This window comes from Myotis daubentonii, chromosome 5 (genome assembly GCF_963259705.1).
Source record: "Myotis daubentonii chromosome 5, mMyoDau2.1, whole genome shotgun sequence".
Taxonomy (NCBI): Eukaryota; Metazoa; Chordata; class Mammalia; order Chiroptera; family Vespertilionidae; genus Myotis; species Myotis daubentonii.
The window spans coordinates 61,825,589-61,845,921 of NC_081844.1; the positions used below are offsets into that span (position 1 = coordinate 61,825,589).

Genomic DNA, 20,333 nt, shown 5'->3' on the forward strand with positions numbered 1-20,333 from the left:
ATAAAAGAACTGAGATGCAATGAAATTAAATGCGTGTGTCACACAGCCATGAATAACAGCAGGACTTTAATTTTAACTATTCCAGATCAAATTTATTTTCCACTATCTCATGCTATTTGTTAACACTGAGTAGTGCTGAGCACTCAATAAAGAGTGGTAGGTTGATTCAACATAAGCTTCCATCCAGATAATCCAGGTGAAAACCAGATGGGTGACAGCCTTGAGTGAAAAATCCACCCTGCTCTCTGCTCTGTGAGCCTGACAATGAATCATTTTGCCCTCCAGGGCTACCTTCAGGGAATACTTAGAAACCTTTTTCATTTTTCATAGCCTAGATTTCCTCAATCGCAGTCCTTACTTTTTTTGGACTTGATGCCTTCTAAATGTGGCTTTTGTTGTGTGGCCGGCCACCACAATAAGGTCACTCACTGTTCAATATTAGCTAGTAGCTTCCAGCTTCGGTTTGTTAGGGCTGTTTAAATAGGCAGTGGATGCCGAGACCGGTTTGGCTCAGTGGATGCCGAGACCGGTTTGGCTCAGTGGATAGAACGTCGGTTTGCGGACTGAAAGGTCCCGGGTTTGATTCCGGTCAAGGGCATGTACCTGGGTTGCGGGCATATCCCCAGTAGGAGATGTGCAGGAGGCAGCTGATCGATGTTTCTAACTCTCTATCTCTCTCCCTTCCTCTCTGTAAAAAATCAATAAAATATATTTTTAAAAAATAATAATAATTTAAATAGGCAGTGGAGGGAGGGTGTGTGTTGAAGCAGCAGCTCTGCCACCAACATTTATTAAGAATTGACCTCCTGATGAGTTGTATTCTCGCCTTCAGCTTGCATCCTTGGCCCGATACACACACAGATCAGCCCAGTCCCAGACTTGTCTCTCCTCCCAGATTCTTTGGGCCCTTGCCTTCCAGACATCCCAGTAACTCCTCTGTGTGGGGAGATGTTAATCTGCCTTCAGTTTACCACACTTGATCCTTGGATCTCCACTCCAAATGTGGTTAATTGGCTGGCTCCTTTTTTTATCCTTTCTGTGAGCAGGTCTCTCAGAGTCTGGAGGCACGCATGCATGCCTCCGTGCTGCATGCGAAGGTTTAGGGAGCTGAGATGGAGCGAATAATTATTTGGAAAGCTCTTACATTCTCAGAGGCTGGTGGCAGCTATTTTTAGGCCCTAGGAGCAAATTATCATTGTTATGCCAACAAACCCCCACACACGCAACCTTTTTCATGCCAAAACAGACCAGGCCTATCATCCTTCCTAGCCAGCATTTTACATTGAGTGAGTGTCACAGCCTTAGTTAGAATTCTGTCCCCAGGATCTTGCTCATGTGCTAGGATTTAGGTTTGGAGTATTGGGTGTGGGATAGCAGCTAGTGGGGGCAGGGAGGAGAGGGGGACAGGGATTAACTATCCTTCTCAACTTTGAAAAAGAATGACTTTAATATTTATTGAAATTAGCCTCTGGCTGAAGTCAGTCTATTCCAGCAGATTGAAGGCCTTAGGGAAATCATAAATCATCTTACTTCTCCAACCATGTAAATACCTGGGAAACACAGGGGCCTTCACTATAATCTGGAAAGATCAGGTTCGAGTTGCATTCCTCCGGGGGTCCTCCTCTAGAAATATGTCTGACTTCCACCTTCAGTCTGGTAAGCAGAATAATGCTCCCCCACCCCATCTCCAGAACCTGTGACTATGTTGCCTTATATGACATAAGGCACTTTGCAGGTATGATTAAGTTAAGGGTCTTGAGATAGGGAAATTATCCTGGATTAGCCAATGTAATTATAAGGATCCTTAGGCATGAGAGTCAGAGAGAGAAGAGGAAATGTAACAAAGGAAGCAGGGGGTGGAGTGATGTGTCCACAAGCCAAGGAATGCAAGCTGGAAAAGCCAAGGAAAAGAGTTTCTGCCCAAGAGCCTCCAGAAAGAGCACAGCCCTGCTGACACTTTGATGTTAGCCAGTGATACCCTTTTCAGACTTCTGATCTCTAAAACTGTGAGATAATAAATTAGTATTGTTTGAGCCACTAAGTTTATGATAATTTGTCACGGCAATGGGAAACTCATCCTATAGAATAAAAGGCTAATATGCAAATTGTCCCTTCAACTGGGAGTTGGACCAGGGGGTGGGGCTGGCCGGCCAACTGCCCGTGGCCCCTCCCCCCGGCCGGCCCGGCCCCAACCCATGCACAAATTGTTGCACCAGACCTCTAGTATACTCATAAAGGTGATTTGACACCCTGAGGGAAGATGCATCACTCCCAGAGCATGATCTCTCATCTTCTCCACCGGGTCCCTTGCTACTGTGAATCAAAGGATGTCCCTTGATTCTTGTGGTGGAGGAGACTGACTACCAAATCCCAGCTCTTCTCCCTCAACAAGAAGAAGAGCCCCTCACCATGCAGAACTGACACCATCTGCCATGGTTGTCGGTGGGTCAGAGACAGGAGAAGGATTTCTCATTCCCATACCGGCTTACCCTTTGAAATAGCTATGTCTGCGTGCCTCCCCCCCAACCAGGGAGGACCAGTATCAGAGAGCCTTGTCATGCTGAGAAAAGCATCACTCACAGCGTTAAAGGTGGAGTGCACTGTACTTTTCTCTCAGCTGCTTTGGCAATGACCAAGCTCCTGTCCTGCTACCAGCCTCGGGAGCAAGGCCAAGGCCAACACTCATCTGAGGTGCTACCACCCCCTGTATGTCTCCCACACCTGCCCCGAGATACAGCTCAACTGTGCAGCCTTCTGCTATATCTTCCTTTGTTCTTCCCAATCCTTGGTTAACTCTTTATCTCATTAACCCTATCCAGTTTATCTGAAAATGCCTATGTACTCAGATGGAAATTCTGAAGGCTAAGCATAAGGCACTTAAAAATATACTTAAGTATACTAACATTTTAAATAAATGGAACTGAGGTTGGAATCATTACTGCACGTTCTTTTGTGACAGGGAATCTGAGAACTTGGAGAATTTTTCATATTAATAAAATCCCTCCCACCTAGGAACCAGACAGATTGACTATGTTGTATGTATTTTCAGATGGCGTTTGGCATTATTTTAAGAATTTTGGTTCTTGGGTGACCCCTTTAAGATTTGCACTGACGTTAAGAGCATTCCCATGATTCCAGTCTTTCCACACTTGGAATAATTTATTCTACCACTGTGCTTGGAACAATCAACCATGCTTTTCTTGACTCTCTGAATTTATCGTTTAGTTACTATGATTCCCATATAAATTGTTCTCACATTTCAGTTAGAATTTATTGATTTGCTTCAGATTTTGAAAGCTGTTTTATCAGTTGCTAAGCAACCCCAATATGCAACTGCATTTTGCCTTTTGCCTTCACTAGAATCTTATTCAAGGCTGAAGTCTTGACATTCAGAGTGGAATGTTTCTAGTGAGGAAACAGAGTTTTATGGTTGGAATCTGTTGGAATGGTTGTGAGGCTCCAGAACTAATATTTGCAAATGATTTTCCAAATCAAAGTTATTAATGTGATGAAGAAAGCCATCATTTTGTTTCACTTTGGAGTTGTTTATAAAAGAGAGAACAAGTAATAATTTCCAGAATAAGCCAAGGGAAACGATTAGCACCAAATAACGGACACTCTGTGTAGACTGTGAAGACAGCATATGGACAGCCTGCGAGGGTGTCGGCACAGGCCTTCAGCTCCGTGGTGGATGCAGATTGTACACATGTTACACAATGGATATAAATTATAAAATAAATGACTGCACATGAGCAGGGTTTTTTAAAGTAACCTATCTAGAATTTGGAAAATTCAAATAAATGCTGAAAAACAGGTCCAAAAGAAGAAAACAACAATTCTTTCTCATTAGTTCTTGACTTTTTGTTGTTGTTGTTTTTTGTTTAGTAGCCACAGTCTCTTTACATAAATTAGTAGTGACATCAGTCCCATGTCTAAGGACTCTCTCTCTCTCTCTGGATGCAAAAATGCTCTTACCTTTTGTATTCAGCAGCGACCCAGAACTGGCTGGGTCTTTCTAGAACCAGCCCATCAGCTTTCACACATCCTTTGCTTCAAGTACTATCATCTCCAAGGCCAGATGCTCAATAATTAAGAAGCATTCAAGAGTTGTGTTTCATGTGTAAAAAACTAAAAAGGAGGTAGAAAGATGATGATTTGCTGCTTCAATTTACACATTTCCTTACAATATATATCGTTAATGGTATTACAGGATCAAAGCCCAAGAGAGAATTATCTAATCACTAAGAAAAACTTTCCAAGCCAAAAGCTTTTCTGAAAGGCAGGTATATTGAGCTATATGCACGTGAGAAAGGACCACCAGCAGCAGCAGGGCTGGATGGAGAAGACATGTCCAATATTCTGAGATTATCGGGGTTTTATTTATTTTTATTTTTTTAATTATATTTTTATTGATTTCAGAGAGGATGGGACAGAGAGAGAGAGAGAGATAGAAGCATCAATGATGAGAGAATCATTTATCAGCTGCCTCCTGCACACCCCACACTGGGGATTTAGCCCACAACCCAGGCATATGCCCTGACCTGGAATCGAACTGTGACCTCCTGGTTCATAGGTCGACGCTCAGCCACTGAGCAATATCAGCTGGGCTGACGGGGCTCTTTTATACAAACTGTTCGGAGAAGAAAGATACAAGTTGCTTTGAAAGAATTTACATTGGCTCTAGATAAAACGATGGGAGAAGGTGTAGGGGGCTAGTTCTAGGACAGGTGCAGAGTCTATAAGGGAACTGTGTTTGCTTTTGGGGGTTGCTTTGGGCAACAGTCCAGAAATAGCACGCATAAGCAAGATGCAGTGGCACCTGGTGGTTGGCTTCTTGGCTATTCTGTCCAGATGACTGCAGAAATAGCCACCTGGATGGAAGTTAAACCAAAGCTTGGAGGTACTAGTATATTTAGGAATGTTATCGGTCTTTTGTTGGTTTCAGCCTGCAGCTGTTACCTGATTAACCTCTCTTGTTTCTTCTGTCCACCCTCCAGTCTTCTATAATTTAATTGAGGACATTTCAGAATTTTCTTTTTGTTGATACGAATATTTAAATGATTTTACTTCTTCCAGGAAGCTTAGCTTATGCAAAATAACAACATTCATCTGTAAGATCATAATTTCTCTGTTAGCAATCAGTTACATTCATCTTTCTAAGCATTTTTAAAAGCTTGCTTCCAAGCTGCCACAACCCCCTTTTTGTCTTGGTTAAGTCTCTGGGCCTCAGGTTTCTCTTTTGAAAAATATGGAGATTGGACTTGACAGAGGGTCGCTGGGTGGCACCCAGAAGTAGAACTCTGTGGTTCTGCAGCAGCTTTTCATGGCTCTGTCCACATCTGGAACCTCTTCCAGTGGTCGGCTGAAAACTGGTGTTTTCTTTGGGTGAACAGATCGAGTGAGCAGGAGCCAGAAAGCCCTCACCACCAGCCTCACCATTATAGCACACCCCTGTCTTCACATTCCTGTTGGGTCCACAGTATCTGAGCATAAAGGCTTCTCGGTCCTCTTTTCCAATGATGATGAGCTCGAAAGTTAGGGGTTAAACAAAAGGGGGTGATTCTGGGAATGTTGCTGACACCAGGCCTGATCCTCCAGAGGTCAGCATTGCTTGGAAGCAGTCAGGTTTGGGCAGCAGTGAGGCTGTGTGGAGTTTCCTAGCTCTGGAAACTAAAATAGTAAACTTTAATTGCTTTTAAGAAAGGGATTTCCCAATCTGGATCTGTAGTAGAGGGAGATCTTCTAATTTTCAAAGACTACTGAAGACGACTTTGGAGAATATTGAAAGGAAGCATAGAGATGAGTCCAGTGAAGTAATGTGCATTTAATAGTTGTCCAGTTGTTGACCATAAAACAAAGGTTGACTAGAAACTTTATCACACACACAAGAAAGATTTATTTGGGAAAAAGAAAGGATTTCAGTCTGGAAAGTGCAGACATGGTGATCCCTGCGCAAGTTCTGCCTGAAACAAGAGGAAGTACCTTATAGAGGGGAAGAGGAAGTCAAGGGGAGGGGTGGTTCCAACCCTAGAGCTATGTTTAGCATAGGGTTCTTCCTGTAGGGCCCTAGCAGTGACATAGAGTGTGAGAACTCCTCCCACAGGCCTTCCTGATTCCTGTTTAGGTTAAGATCTCTGTCATAACTTCTTTAAAATACATTTTTATTTATTTTTGAGATAAAGAGAGAGAGAAGGGAGAGGAAGATAGAAACATGGATGAGAGAGAAACATTGATTGGCTGCCTCCTGCATGCCCCCTACTGGGGATCAAGCCCACAAGCAAGGCATGTGCTCTGACTGGAAATCAGTGGCCTCCTGGTTCATAGGTCGACGCTCAATCACTGAGCCATGTTGGCGAGGCCTCTCTCATAAATTTTGATTCAGTAAGTTGGCAATTCCAGGTCACTTCTGCCAAACAAATAAGCAAAAATTGTGAGAAGAGATGCTTCATGTATATTTCCCTGTTCTATACAATGGTACATAATAGTATGCCATAAATATCTGTAAGTTCATTACATCTAAGATATTGTGATTGTTAATTGTAATTTTAAGTTCTTGCCATATATTATTAAAATAGTCTAATGGAGAATAATTGATGTGATAGTTCCCAGTAATTCAAAGCAAAACAAAACACTAATCCAGGTTTGCTTTGATTATCTATTTCAAATGAAAAATTAAACAGTTTTTATTTTATACCCCCTTAAGAGAATAAAATGAGTTGGACCATTAGTTGCTAACCCCTAGTTAATGATCATTTTTTCCTTTGAAGATTAATGTTCTATTTATCTGCCTCAGAGATTCCTTTCATTGACTAATGTGCAGGGGAAAGTTAACCCTTTCATGTTGCAGAAATGACAACTTGCTCAGCCTGGGCCTCTTGGTCCTCAGCTATTTGGAGGGGTCTGTGTAGTAATCGGGTGCTCTCGGTTGTCCAGAAGCTCAATCTTTGTTTCTGGGCTCCAGTGGAAGCCAAGGCCGGTGTGCTCCTTCCCGCCCCCACACTACCTCTCTTGGTCAAAATGCAAGGTTTACACTGCCTGGGACCTTTTAAATAATTGTTTGGTAGATGACATTGATGATAATAATAACTTAATATTTATTGAGCACTTAACTATGTCCTGGGTTCTTTATATGCATTATCTCATTTAATCCTCACTCAATCCTTTGGATTAGTCAGTACATTTACTATTAGAGTTTTTGAAGATAATGAACCTGAATTTTTTAAAATTAGGAAATCTTCCTAGGTCACCCAGCTAGAAGTTATGCTAAATGATTCTGCTTTTTAATTTCATTTATTAGAATATTAGTACGAGAATAATGCTGAGGTATTTTGGTCTCTCAGAGTTTCCTATCCTGTGATTCCACTGGTCTCCTCCTTAATGAGATTTACATGTATATTGGTTTTGTTCAAACTAAAATGAGAATTTAAAATATTTTATATGCAAGCAGATGGTGCTTTAAACATGATTATTTGCTTTAATAAAAACTGAATTGGCCGTGGCTGGGTGGCTCAGTTGGTTGGAGCATTGTCCCATACACCAAAAAGATTGCAAATTTGATCCCCCATCAGGGCACATACCTAGGTTGCAGGGTTTGATCCCTAGTAGGGGGCATATACAGGAGGCATCCCATAGATGTTTTTCACATCAATGTTTCTCACATCGATGTCTCTCTCTCTCCCTCTCTCTCTCTCTCTCTCTCTCTCCCCTCCTCTCTAAAAATAATAAACATATCCCTGGGTGAGGATCAAAACAACAAAACTGAATTATTGTAAAAAATCAATTTGGTATTCAATGATTTGTTTTATTTCAGCCTGAACTCTATGATATCATTTTTAACCATTTAAAATTCTCACGAAGACTAGAAGTAAGTTTTATTTTAAGTCTGATTTACTGACTATGTTCTAAGAAAATGCCACAGTGAGGCTATAAATAAAATACCTTATTTTATATTTATTACTTCTCCTACAGCTATCATAAATTCATAGAAAATTCTACACATGTGTAAACCAGGAAAAATGAATTTTTTTAAAAGTGTGAGTCATTGATCATCTCAGATATAGGTGAGGAGCCAATATTGGTGAGGTAATTAAGTTACTAGAACCATCAAGGAAAATAAAATTGACTATATTTAGCACCTCCTAATTTTTTTAACTCATAAAAGTTAGTTGTTATTGATTGTCTACCTCTGGTTGTAATGACGAATCTTCACTTAAGGGGTCCAGTGCATAATTGAAATGCACTTCAGTCACACCCAGTGTTTGACATATTTCAAGTTTTCAGCAAAGCTTTGGGGGAGCTCAGATTAACCAGCTTTTACCCAACAACCAGGTGAGCCTTTAATATATTGAGCTTAGAGATCTTCTGGAGAAATCATGTCAGTTAGCTTGCACTACAAATTATTAGTTTGGTTCCCAAATAATAAATGTTTACACTCCTAAGCTAGACCTACTCTGAATTCATTTTTATCCCTGAAAAAAAAATATTTTTTTACAGAATTAGACTATGTTCCAGATAACATCCTTCCCATTCCCAACAAGTATAGTAGTAAAGGGTTTCAGGAAAAGCACATGGTTCAGGATAGCACTAACCTCTCCCTGGAATAGAAAAGCTAACAGAACACACTTAAGAGCTATCTAGCATGATTGCTTATTTATGGCCAAAGGATGGCTTTGTAACCACACATGCAAAGCAAGCAACAATAATTTTGCTTGGCATGGACATTCTTTACTGAAGTGTACACAGATGGAAACACAAAGGGTGAATTTTACAATGAACTCAAATAAATAAAATTAAATTGTAGATCACTTGAAAAATTGCATGGCAATGTAATGAAGTTTAATGACTCTGGTTTGGAACTACCTGTTTACATAATGTGGGAGCAAAGGGCAGAAAACTCAGCCCAGACTGCCTTTAGCAAAATAACTGCAAAGTCTGAAGGTTCTGATTTCAGTTATGGCTTGATCAAGGCTCAAGTCATGTCATCAGATGATTTTTGTCCTGATTTTTTGGCTCTCCTCCTGTACCAGCCCTTTTCCCAGTCTTTTCCCCTTGTGTTGCTAAGATAACTGCCACAACTTAGCCTGACAGATAATCCTGTTTAAGACCAGCAGAGAAAGAGGGCGTTTGCTTTTCTCTTAATTCAAATAAAAGCCCTGTGTGCCCTGATCATACACAGCCAGGGGCTATGCCCAGGAGGGCACTGTGCACTGACAGGATTAGGCCTGTGTAGTTGCGGATTCCTTGTACCATGAGAAGGGTGGGGCAGAGGCATTCCCATTTGTCTATTTGACAGTAATGATACTAATAAAACTTAACATCTATAACCTGGTTTTTATGTGGCAGGCCATATGCTAAGTGCTTCACTGTGAATTGCCTCATTTACTAATAGGACGGAAAAGTTCCCTCTGACGGGCATTTTTCTCAGTGACTCCGGCAGTAAGATCACTAGCTGAGAATATGAATGGGAAAGGGCATGCCCTTCTAATGTTTTCCCCTCCACTTAATGTACTAATTCTGTAAGATACTCTTTATCACAGTAAGGAAATTTCTTTATATTACCCTTAATAAGAATCAGGAATGGGTGCCATCCTCAACATACAGTTTCCTTCTCTAAGAAGCTGGTTGTTCCCACATCTCTCTATCTAAAGTCAGAGAAAAGGGGAGATAGGGCCTGGGGTGCACATACTCAGTCCTGTATGGATGGGACCCTGGAGTAGCTAACATCATCTCCACTCCCATCTCAGCGACCGAATATTAACCACAGAGCCACAGCTAGCTGCAAGGGAGGGTGAGGATTAGCACCTCACTGAACAGCGCGTTCCCCGGCTAAAACACGAACACTGTTGAAGTATAAGAGATTGGAGGACAGCTAACTACACAAGATAATCATATGCTTTGTCCCTTTAATTTTTTTGATGCGCTACAAAACATTAATATATTTTCTAATGTTAAATCACCCTCACCTTCCTAGGATAAATCCCACATTGGTCAGGAAGATTCTTTTCACTGGATTGTTGGAGTTGATTTGTGAATGCTTTATTTAGGATTTTGGCACCTATATTTACTAAAGTATTTTTAAACTAATGTAGAAAATTGTAATACTTTACATGTATATGGTACTTTGCAGTTCCTGAAATCATTTCACATATGTTATCATCATGAGAATTGATGGTTATCAGGAGCTATTAAAAAGCAGTATATAATAAATGTGTAAATAGAAAACATCTATAAATGGAAACTGCCTTTTCTTATTATTACCTAAACTCTAAAGGGCTGTCAGTGAGACTAAAGTAAAGATTAAGAGAGAAGAGGATACAGAGGACTGAAAAAAGGTTTTTGCTCACAGGAACTTAGGAGGGAGTTACCAACCCCACCCCCAGAAAGCACAGGGAGGAATGGGGCTGCTGGCCCTTTAAATGTCTAGCCCTGTGCTGGTGTTCTAGACATTCTATCAATGTAATGTTTAAACAACCCGGTTCTGAATTTATAAGTAAAGGATTTCCTGGTTATTAAACATTCTTTCTTAACTTTGTTTTGATTTCTTATCTGCACAGACTAAATTAGGTCGTGACAACTGAGCTCTCTCCTGGGGAAAGGAAGCACTGAATACACAGGGTGCTCCTGCTGCCTGTCTGGCGGCCAGGTCGCATGCATGCCCTGGTCACACAGTCTCCGCGGGGTTAAGGAGCTTTTCCAGAATACACAGCAATTACATAACAGTGATCACCCAGGAGTATAAAGTGCCTTTGGGAGGAAAATACATGGCCGGCTGACATAATTTTGCAAAAAGAGGCAATTGATAACAGATTAGGCATCACAGTAAACATAGAATTGCCCAGATAGCAAGGCCTGTTTGTAGAGCTGACCCATACAAAATATACCGTTTGTTCACTGCTCTTGCCTGAGACTCAGAGCCTCTGGTGTGCCATAGGTTAGGTACTCTAAGATCACTCAGCAGAGCTTTCAGCGCTCTCTGCCCCTCCTCAGCCCTCCCTCCCTCCTTCCCTCTCTCCCTTCCTCCCTCACATGCACCCTCAGAAGCAATGACACCACAGTGTACCTGGGAAGAACCTGCTGGCTTCTCCTGAGGCTGGCTGCACATTCCAAAACGAAGCAAAGATCAGGGAATTGTCTGATAAGTCACATCGGTGCACGTCCCATTGGAACAATTCGATCCCACAGTAGCTTTTTGCCCTGGACTTTGTGCATTGATCCAACTGGTCAGATAAGTCATCCAAATCTACTTTCCTTTGTGCTGTTTGGGGAAAGCCTACGTGCCTAAGTTCTTAATGACTATTTCTTCTGGGATAAATGCACACCATGCACAATACATAACCAAAAGTGCATGGAGAAATACCCCAGAGACCCATCTATTACTTACCATCACCGGCCCTAGAAGTTGATTTTGAATATGGATGATGAATACAGTGAAAGTCCAGGTGACTAGAACCTCCCAACTACCATTTTCCATCTTTCCGAGGGGATGTCATGTGTCACGAAGACACAACAGTGGTATGAGCTACACAGGTAGTGTAACTAAGCACCTCAGTTAAAAATAGTTAATTATACTTTACCCTACAGGAAGGAAAAATGTTTTCTCGGGTTCCTGAAAATGGATGATGAGTAGTTTAGAACTTCTTGGATGTCCAAACTTTGGTTGCCTATTTTTAAAATGCTGAGCTGGGGTTTGAAACAAGCTGTTCAGTTCCAGAGCCCAACTCAGTACCATTAGGCCCTACGGTCTCTTCATATGAGTAGATGAGAGGAAAAATGTAAGGGGAAAAATTAGTGGAAGAGGAGTTAGGCTACCAGATAGTAAATTTGCTAAAAGCCTGGACAACTATAATAGCCTGATGTGGGTTCAGCGAAAAGTAGGTCAGCCTTTCCGTGAAGTAAAATCCAAAGGTAGATCCGAATATATCTCAGAATTTAGGGTAAAGGTAAATTTCATCCTAGCTGCCTCCCCTCTGCCATCTCATTATAAGAGCTCAATACATGTTGTGTTGTTGTCAAATCACATTTAGGTTGTTCAAGATTTAAATGTAAAAAGTAAAACTAAAATGTTTCGAAAAGCAGTTTTAAATGAGTATTTCTGTCATCTTTGGTGGAGAAGCTTCCTACGCAGAGTGTTGAAACTAAAAGCCATAAGGAATAGAATGGTAAGATTTGACTACTCAGAATTTTAAACCTGTGCAAGTCTGAGCATACAAAGTCTTATAAATAACCCCAGATCCTCTTCTCAAAAAGTATCTTATTCTAGAGCTTTGAATAGATAAGCTTTAAAAATGTAAGCAAAGGGATCGATTAAGTGAAAAGTTACGAATCTACCCACCATTGAAATCTCTCTAAGGTGGCTACAGCACCAGGATGAGCCCCACCAGGCCAGATTAGTCCGCAACACAAAGAAGTTATTTCTGTAGAGACAAAATCTGCTGGCAGCCGTAATCCCTCCCAAAACCTCAGACCACATGCAGCCATTAACCAAAGTAAACATGGAAAGAGGAGCATTGGAATTGTCAGTAAATTCTGCAGAGTTGAAATTCAAGCCATCAGTTTCAGTAATTCCCAGAAGTTGACAGCTAAATCTAAACACTGTGTGGCTTTGAGATTTTACAGCTGGGCCCATGCAAAGGTTTCTGGAATTAAAAAAAAAGAAGAAGAAGAAGAATATAACTGATGTAGCATACACAGACACCTTTGTATGTCATTAGCTTTTAAAGTATTTATTTAGCCCCAGTGAATAAAGGAATCAAGGAATGCAGGATTGAAAATCTGCGTAGAGATCAAAGTCAAGTGAAGGCACTAAGTAGCTTCTAAGAGACTTGTACCATCCTGAGCCATGGTAACATGGCAGTTTTGTCTGATTGGCCGCAGCCTGTGAATAGGCCTGCTTTAAGCAGCTATGGGGGTGTTTAATTTTGTCCCTAAACTGCAACATCCTCATTGTAAATTTGCTCTCTTTAATTTGTAGTGACCTCAGGGAATAGGGTGTCTCCGTTGGAAATGGGGCCCAGGAAGAGCTCTGTGGGCCTAAATTTGAACGGGGTGATCCCTGCGAACCTATCCTAGTGAAATTGATATTCACAGTGATGTGCCAAGTTGGTTCATTTGGAGCTGGTCTCACCTCCTTACTAAAGACCCCTTTGTAGAGGCCCAGAACTCCTCACCGAGAGGCTGAGCCTCACATAGTGTCACAAAGAATAGGGACAATGACCCAGATAACTCTGATCCAAAGAAGTTGCCTCTCTTGCTTCAAACTATCCAGTAATAGGGGTGTTGTGGTTGTGGGGGAGTATTTGGGAGTGGAGATGAAATAATCCTGGAGTTATCTATTCAGCCTCCATCTTCCCTGGTTTGGTATGGAGACGCACAAGTGGTTTACATTGAACTAGGTAAAATAAGCAGAAAATATTTCTGAGGCCATTTGTTTTATGTTAACAGATCATGTTAGAGCTTGTTAAGAAACTCTATTTGGACCCAGTGATCCCATTTCTAGGACTATATCCCAAGAAACTGGAAACACCAATTAGAAAGGATATATGCATCCCTATGTTCATAGCAGCACAATTCACCATAGTGAAGATCTGGAAACAGCCTAAGTGCCCATCAGCAGATGAATGGATTAGAAAACTGTGGTACGTCTACAAAATGGAATACTATGCTGCTGTAAAAAGGAAGGAATTCTTACCATTTGCAACAGCATGGATGGAACTGGAGAGCATTATGCTAAGTGAAATAAGCCAGTCAATGAAAGAAAAATACCACATGATCTCACTCATTTATGATAATAAAGACCATTATAAACTGGTGAACAAAAATAGATACAGAGGCAGAGCAGCCTCAAACAGACTGTCAAACTACAGCCGGAAGGCTGGGGAGGGTTGAGGGGTTGGAAGGGGGGTAAGAGATCAACTGAAGGACTTGTTTGCATGCATATAAGCATAACCAATGGACATAAGACACTGGGGGGTAGGGGAGCCCGAGGGATTGTCAAGGTGTGGGGAGGCGGGAGGGGGAATGAGACATATGTAATACTCTTTGTAATACTTTAAGCAATAAATAAATAAATAAATAAATAAATAAATAAATAAATAAAAATAAGAAACTCTATTTGGGGTAGCTTTGGGTACTCACTGCAGAAGAAAATTGACTTGAAAATGATAAGTATAGATCTGTGATCAAGTATTCAGAGTGTCTGAGTGATGGAAAGAGAAAAAGGTCGCAGACAGATGGCAAAAAACTGCATTTGACCTTTGTGCCATGGGGTCAGAGTGCCTTTTCCTCTCTTCAGGGGGCGGGAGGGTTGTGAAATGCAACTTAGGGCTGTAAACTCGGACTGGTTGGAAAGCGGCCACCTTTATTTAGCAGGGTCAGCAACACCTTGGACAGTTGAAGGGTAGGTTGATCATGACCTCGCTGCTACCAAAATTATGAGTTCATTTTAGGTTCTTTTCTCATAGTCAAGACAGCAGCATCTCAAAGTAGCTGAAGAAAGAAAACTTGCTTCAGTTTCTGGCTGTTCGATCTTAGAATTGCACCTGGATATTAGATCTGGCAAAGAATCATCAAAAATAATGTCATTATGTGGGTGTATGTTACTTTATCCAGACATTTCACTTTTACTTTCCTGCTCTCTCTCATCCCCTTACCCTCGTCCCTCTCACAACAGGCGTAGAAGACATCGTGGCGATAATGATTCCTGAGCCCAAAGGGAAGGAGATCGTCAGTCTGCTGGAAAGAAACATCACCGTGATGATGTACATCACCATCGGTACCCGGAACTTGCAGAAATACGTGAGCCGCACGTCAGTTGTGTTTGTCTCCATCTCCTTCATCGTCCTGATGATCATTTCCCTCGCATGGCTGGTCTTTTATTATATCCAGAGGTTTCGATATGCAAATGCCAGGGACAGGAACCAGGTGAGTAGCAAAAAGTTTTTCTAAACTTAAAAATTATTATAAAAATAAGACATGTTATTGTATAAACTTAGAAAATCACACAAACTACTAAGACAAGACCAAAATTACCCTAGGATATCCCATCTCCAACACTCAAGATAAGCACTTAATATTTGCTGCATAGTTTTTCAGATCTTTGCCAAATACACATATTTTGATGTTTTATTTATTTATTCTATAAAATGGAGGGGCTTTGTCCTATATACCTAGTGCTTATCTTTATTTAGGCACATAATAAAAGGAAAAAGGGAACGTGAGCTGAGATTATGCTAATAGTGGCAACATGGTTTAGGAAGAGCCCAAATTTCCTCCCTGTGGATAGAAGAAAATGAGGTAAATAAAAGCTATTTTAAAAAGCAATTAATTTTTGAACAGATAATATATACACATGGTATAAATTGCAAAAGGTATAAAATGATGTAAATGCAAAGTAATTGCCTTCCCATGTGTATCCCTTAGTTACCCAGGTCCTCTTCCTGGAATTTCTTCTCTTCTAGAGGTATTTCATGTGCTTGAAAATGCATGTGCATTCGTGTGTGTGTGAACAAATAATAGTACTCTTAATTCTGTACCCTTATTTCTCACTATATCTTAGAGATTAGTTTATATCAACACTCAATCCAAGCTGCCTTCTCATTTCTAATGCCTGGATTACATTTCATTCTCTGTGTATGCTGTATTTATTAAACCAGCTCCTATTGATGGACACGTTTTCTCTTTCTAAAAAAAGTGTATAAGTGACACTAAGCACATCCTACTGATTGAATTTGTTCCTTTCTGGCCTTAGAAGTTAAGATTGGTTGTTAAGTCCTTTCTAGTATCCAGTCTAAGACCCCCTGACTCCGGGGGCTCCACAGAGGAGGCTCAGGGTTCTTCTACTCAACCATCACCTCCCTTCTTAAACTCTGAGATGGAGAGCCAGGGTCCTGACAGATCCTTTTTAATTTTGTTTTATTGATTGATTTTGAGAGAGAGGAAGAAGGGAGAGAGGAAGAGGGAGAGAGAAACATCAATTTGTTGTTCCACCCATTCATGCGCTTGTTGGTTGATTCTTGTGTGTATCCTAACCAGGGATCGAACTGGCAACCTTGGCATATCCAGATGATGCTCTAATCAACGCAGCTACCTGGTAGGCCAGGGACATGACAGGTTATTGACCTGAATGCCAGTGTCCACTATGGGCAGCCTCCCTTCCCCTCCAGGAGGTGAAGGAGCCATGTGTCCCTCACTCTCCAGATGCGCCACTTTGGCAGCTGCTCACCCTGCAGATGCAGCGAGCAGCATTCCTGACACGGCTGTGGCAGGGGAGCCTGCCTGCTGGTGATGCTCGGGGACATTGTCGCTCTGTCTCCTAGGATAGCCCATCTCCGACACAAAGACGGGGCCTGTGTCCCGAAAACCACAGGACTCTCAGGAGATGGCGGCAATTTCAAACATGGGCAGATCAGATAAATGATGCAAGGCTCTTTTATGTTTTTCATAAACAATGTTGCCTTTGAGGCTAATCCAAGGAAACCAGACCTGGTTTGTGTTGTTTTATGTGAGGCCTGGTAATGACATTCAACCAAGCTTTCTTGAAAGAGATACTCCTCTGTGTGAACACTTTTCCTAGTATTTGCGTGTGCATGGCCCATGGCCCCTTGATTTCATTTGCACATTTGGTCCTAAAGTTATGCTGGAACAAGGGAAGCAATGGTATTTAAGACAAACTTGAACACCACAGGGGAAGAGAGAGGGAAGGGACAGGAGTATGCCAAGCGTCCCAGATGCTTCTGTCTCCTAAAAAGTGACAACCAACTCGGTCCCTGAGGTGTCCCTGCAGAAAGTCCAGAGCCCTCGGGAGGATGGAAAGGCAAAATGTTTGTTGTATCTGTGACCTATTCAATGAGATAATTAGCCATTGACTTGCCATGTTTAGATCATTCAGGTCCCAAGGATCGTTGCCTCCCGGTCTTGCTCTGTGTGGGAGAAAATCCTGACCTGGTAAAACTGGAAATGACATGACTCCACATACCTGGTTTTACTAATGAGGGGAACTGGGGTCCAGAATGTGGAAGTGACTTAGCCAAAGTCTCACAGTTAGTGACAGAAATAGGACTGAAAGCTGGATCTTCTAACATCCAAGCCATTGCCTTCTCTTCTACAACACCTCCCACAAAAGATAACCCTGATGTTTCTACCTCATGCCATGTGTGCACAGCTTTAAGCCATCACTCTGTGAGGTCACCAGGCTGTCAGGGCAGCCAGGCTGATTCTCTTACCCACTTTACCACATTTACGGAGTGGTGACCTACATCATAGAAATCAGCTGAACTGGTGTGCAGTGATTTCTGTTGCATCAGCCAGGCCTGGAAAATTCATTGTTGTGTATTAGAGCAAGTGAGGGAAGTGTCTGAGTCACCCGTGGCCACATGAGGTTCCAGATGACTGGGACCAACTCTGTTTATGTTTACAGTGTCCTCTCTTCACCTTAGGACATAAGAACACTTTGTTGTTTTTCCACTTGGTGGTGGTGATGAGAATCATGATGATCAAATACAGCTGTCAGTAAAAAGGGGCAAATATGATACAAAATTATCCAATCAGATGAGATGGAACGTAAACTCGATTTTGATGCTGTGTTGGTGTCCTTATGTTCCCAGTTTGTTTTTAATCATGTTCACTGCACGTCTGTTTGTAACACAGAAGGGGACAAGAGGAAAGTGTCTTCATTTTCTCCATCTCCTAAGGTCACTAGCTTATGTGTCTTGGGTTGAACTGGAGTCTGCCATTGTTTGCCATCCTTGTTGGCATTTATATAGAACTTTCTTCTTTTAATAAATGGTTCTTTTTTATTTTTCATGAAGCCATTTGTCTTCACTACTGTCAAGGAACCAATAACCTTGGTAAATGCTTTCTTATACTCATTTAGATTCAATTGACGAATAAATGTAATTATTAAGATGGCCCAACTCCTGGTCATCTTTAGTGAAAAAGCATGATTTGGATCTAGTGGGTTAGAGAAAATCTGTAGGAGCCCCTAGACAAGGGAGAGGAATCACCCTCTGACACAAAAGGCCTCTAGAAACTTGAGGTGATCCCTAAATGTATGAGGTGGCCCCTAAATGTACAGAAGTGCAGTGAACATGATTAAAAACAAAGTAGGAACATAAGGACACAGATACAGCATCAAAATCGAGTTTATGTTCCATGTCATCTGATTGGATAATTTTGGTCGCTAAGTCTCCCATTAGCAGCCTGTTCGTCTGCATTTCTGAGAACCAACCACAAAGGAAAGGATGCTTTTTGTGACAGACTTCTGGTTCCAACCCCTAGATTCTCTATTCAGGCTCCACACCAGGCTCAGTTTGAGCAGGGCCTGCGGTTTTTCTCTCGTTTATTCTTGGTGCAGTTAAGAACCCAAAGATGGAAGAGACCAACTGCAAAAGCTACAACGGCTTTAGTCGGACCATTTCATTAAGAATGTTTAGGTTTTCACTCATTATCTCTTTAGTTTGCATTTTGGAAATCCAGTAATACTGGTTAGAAAATTGTTGCAAGTGAGTCAGTGTTTTTATTTAGAAGTCAATATTCCTGGGTCATTTTTGTGTCACTTAAAGAGAAATACAAACATGTGCATACTTACACAATTTGACTACATTACAAAACTTTATGGTGCTTTCCCCTTTTTTGGTTAATCTAGGCTCCTATTGAAAATAGCAATCCACAGTTTTATAACTATTATCTATATCTCAAAAGCGGACTTTTCTGTATTCCCCAAGGTATCTAGAACATCTCTGCCCCCAGCACGTTGGACTTTCTTGTCCTTTGTCAGCCACTCACAAAACATTACCGTTTCCCTCCTGAAAGGAGGTGTATGTGAATTACCATCTGAAATGAGGTTGGTCTCAAGGCGCTCCAAGGGAAAGGAATACCCTCACACCATTTTTCCAGAATGATGAGGAAAACATGTCTTCCTTCCTTTGTGAGTCATCTGATTTCTCAGGACTTCCAGGGAGGAAGACCTCTTAGACTTGGTGTTGAGAGGACTTTATCATTTTCTCTTATACTCGAATTTCTCCATCTGCTAGTTCTGCTCATGTGAGAAGCCCATCTCCCAAATGACTTTATCCTCCACTGAACTCCTTTAACCTCCCAGCCCTCAGTCACCAAATGCCAGTAATGGAATTCCTCTTTCTAATCCCCTAACCATTAACTCTGCTATTAGCCATAATCCCTGATACCCTAATGTCAGCTTACATTTCCTGGATAGACAAACCATTTTCTTTTTGTTTTTTATAAAGGCAGCTTTCATTTTCCCTTAAAAGGGTATGGAAACAGCTTTTTATTTTTCTGGAAGAGAGAAGGGGATTTTTTTAAAAAATACCCCCTTTTTATTCAGATATAACCAAAAGCAAAATAAAATACATGGACAAGGTAGAAAGTAGTCTTTGAATTTACCTTACATGTTCACATTTAAAAAGGACATATTTCATTTGCTTAAAAAATGATTTTAAATAAATTTTGAAAACATTATTTCTGGTTCACCTCCTTAAAAAAAGATGGTCTTTCTTTGAGTATAATCCAATACCATTGTTTGAAAATAATTTTTGCTGCCTTACTGCTCTGCTTTAAAAATAAAAAACAATGTAAGTGATGAAATTGGGGCCATATATTATATAATACAAATTAAACACAATTACAGAAATATCTGAATTCATAACTTAAAATTAAAACAATCAGTACTTGACTGTGGGCCCAGATCTCTTATTCTAAATATAATATTCTATAGGTTTTCTGCATTTACTCCCTTTAGCAAGTAGCATCTTCTCCATGTCTTTCAATTCTTGCTCCTGTCTTCTTCAATGAAAAGCAGCTCTTAGTTGCGACAGGCTGGCCTTGACAAGGTCAGGACCATAGCTTTGCTTACCTAACCACATGTATCATGGTTTGTCCATGTATTTTCACATTAACTGGTAAATTTCTCAGGTTGTTTTCTCTGCTAAAAAATAAAAATAAAAAAATAATTTTAAAAAGACGGTCTCTTGGTTTAAGATTTTATTCACTCACCGACCATTAAGGAAGATTCCACTAGATAGTAAACTACAGAGAGCAGAAATTTGTGTGTTTTCACTACCATTTTTTTTTTTCCAAAACCCAGAGCTTTTGAAGCTGGGATGAAGTATGTGAGCTGAAATATGTATTGAATGACCCACTGTCAATTACTGAAGGCAGCTCTATTCATATTAATGGGAAGCAAACATAAATACAGCCCTGTCCTCAGGGAGCTTACATGAGAGAAAAGTAACGGGGGTTGATCTTTAAAATAGTATATGTTGTCACAGGGCTATGAAGCAGAGGGACAAGGTGCTGTGAGGGTGTAGACAAGAGGGGTC

At 41.0% G+C, this 20,333-nt stretch overlaps 1 protein-coding gene across 2 annotated transcripts in view; it reads left to right on the forward strand.

Moving 5' to 3' along the window:
* RNF150 (ring finger protein 150) overlaps positions 1 to 20,333 on the forward strand; it is a 163,063-nt gene that overhangs the window by 77,035 nt on the left and 65,695 nt on the right. For both annotated transcript variants that reach the window (XM_059697969.1, XM_059697971.1), the window contains exon 2: positions 14,669 to 14,919. In XM_059697969.1, coding sequence (XP_059553952.1) covers positions 14,669 to 14,919 — 251 coding nt within the window. The remainder of the gene's footprint in view (positions 1 to 14,668; positions 14,920 to 20,333) is intronic.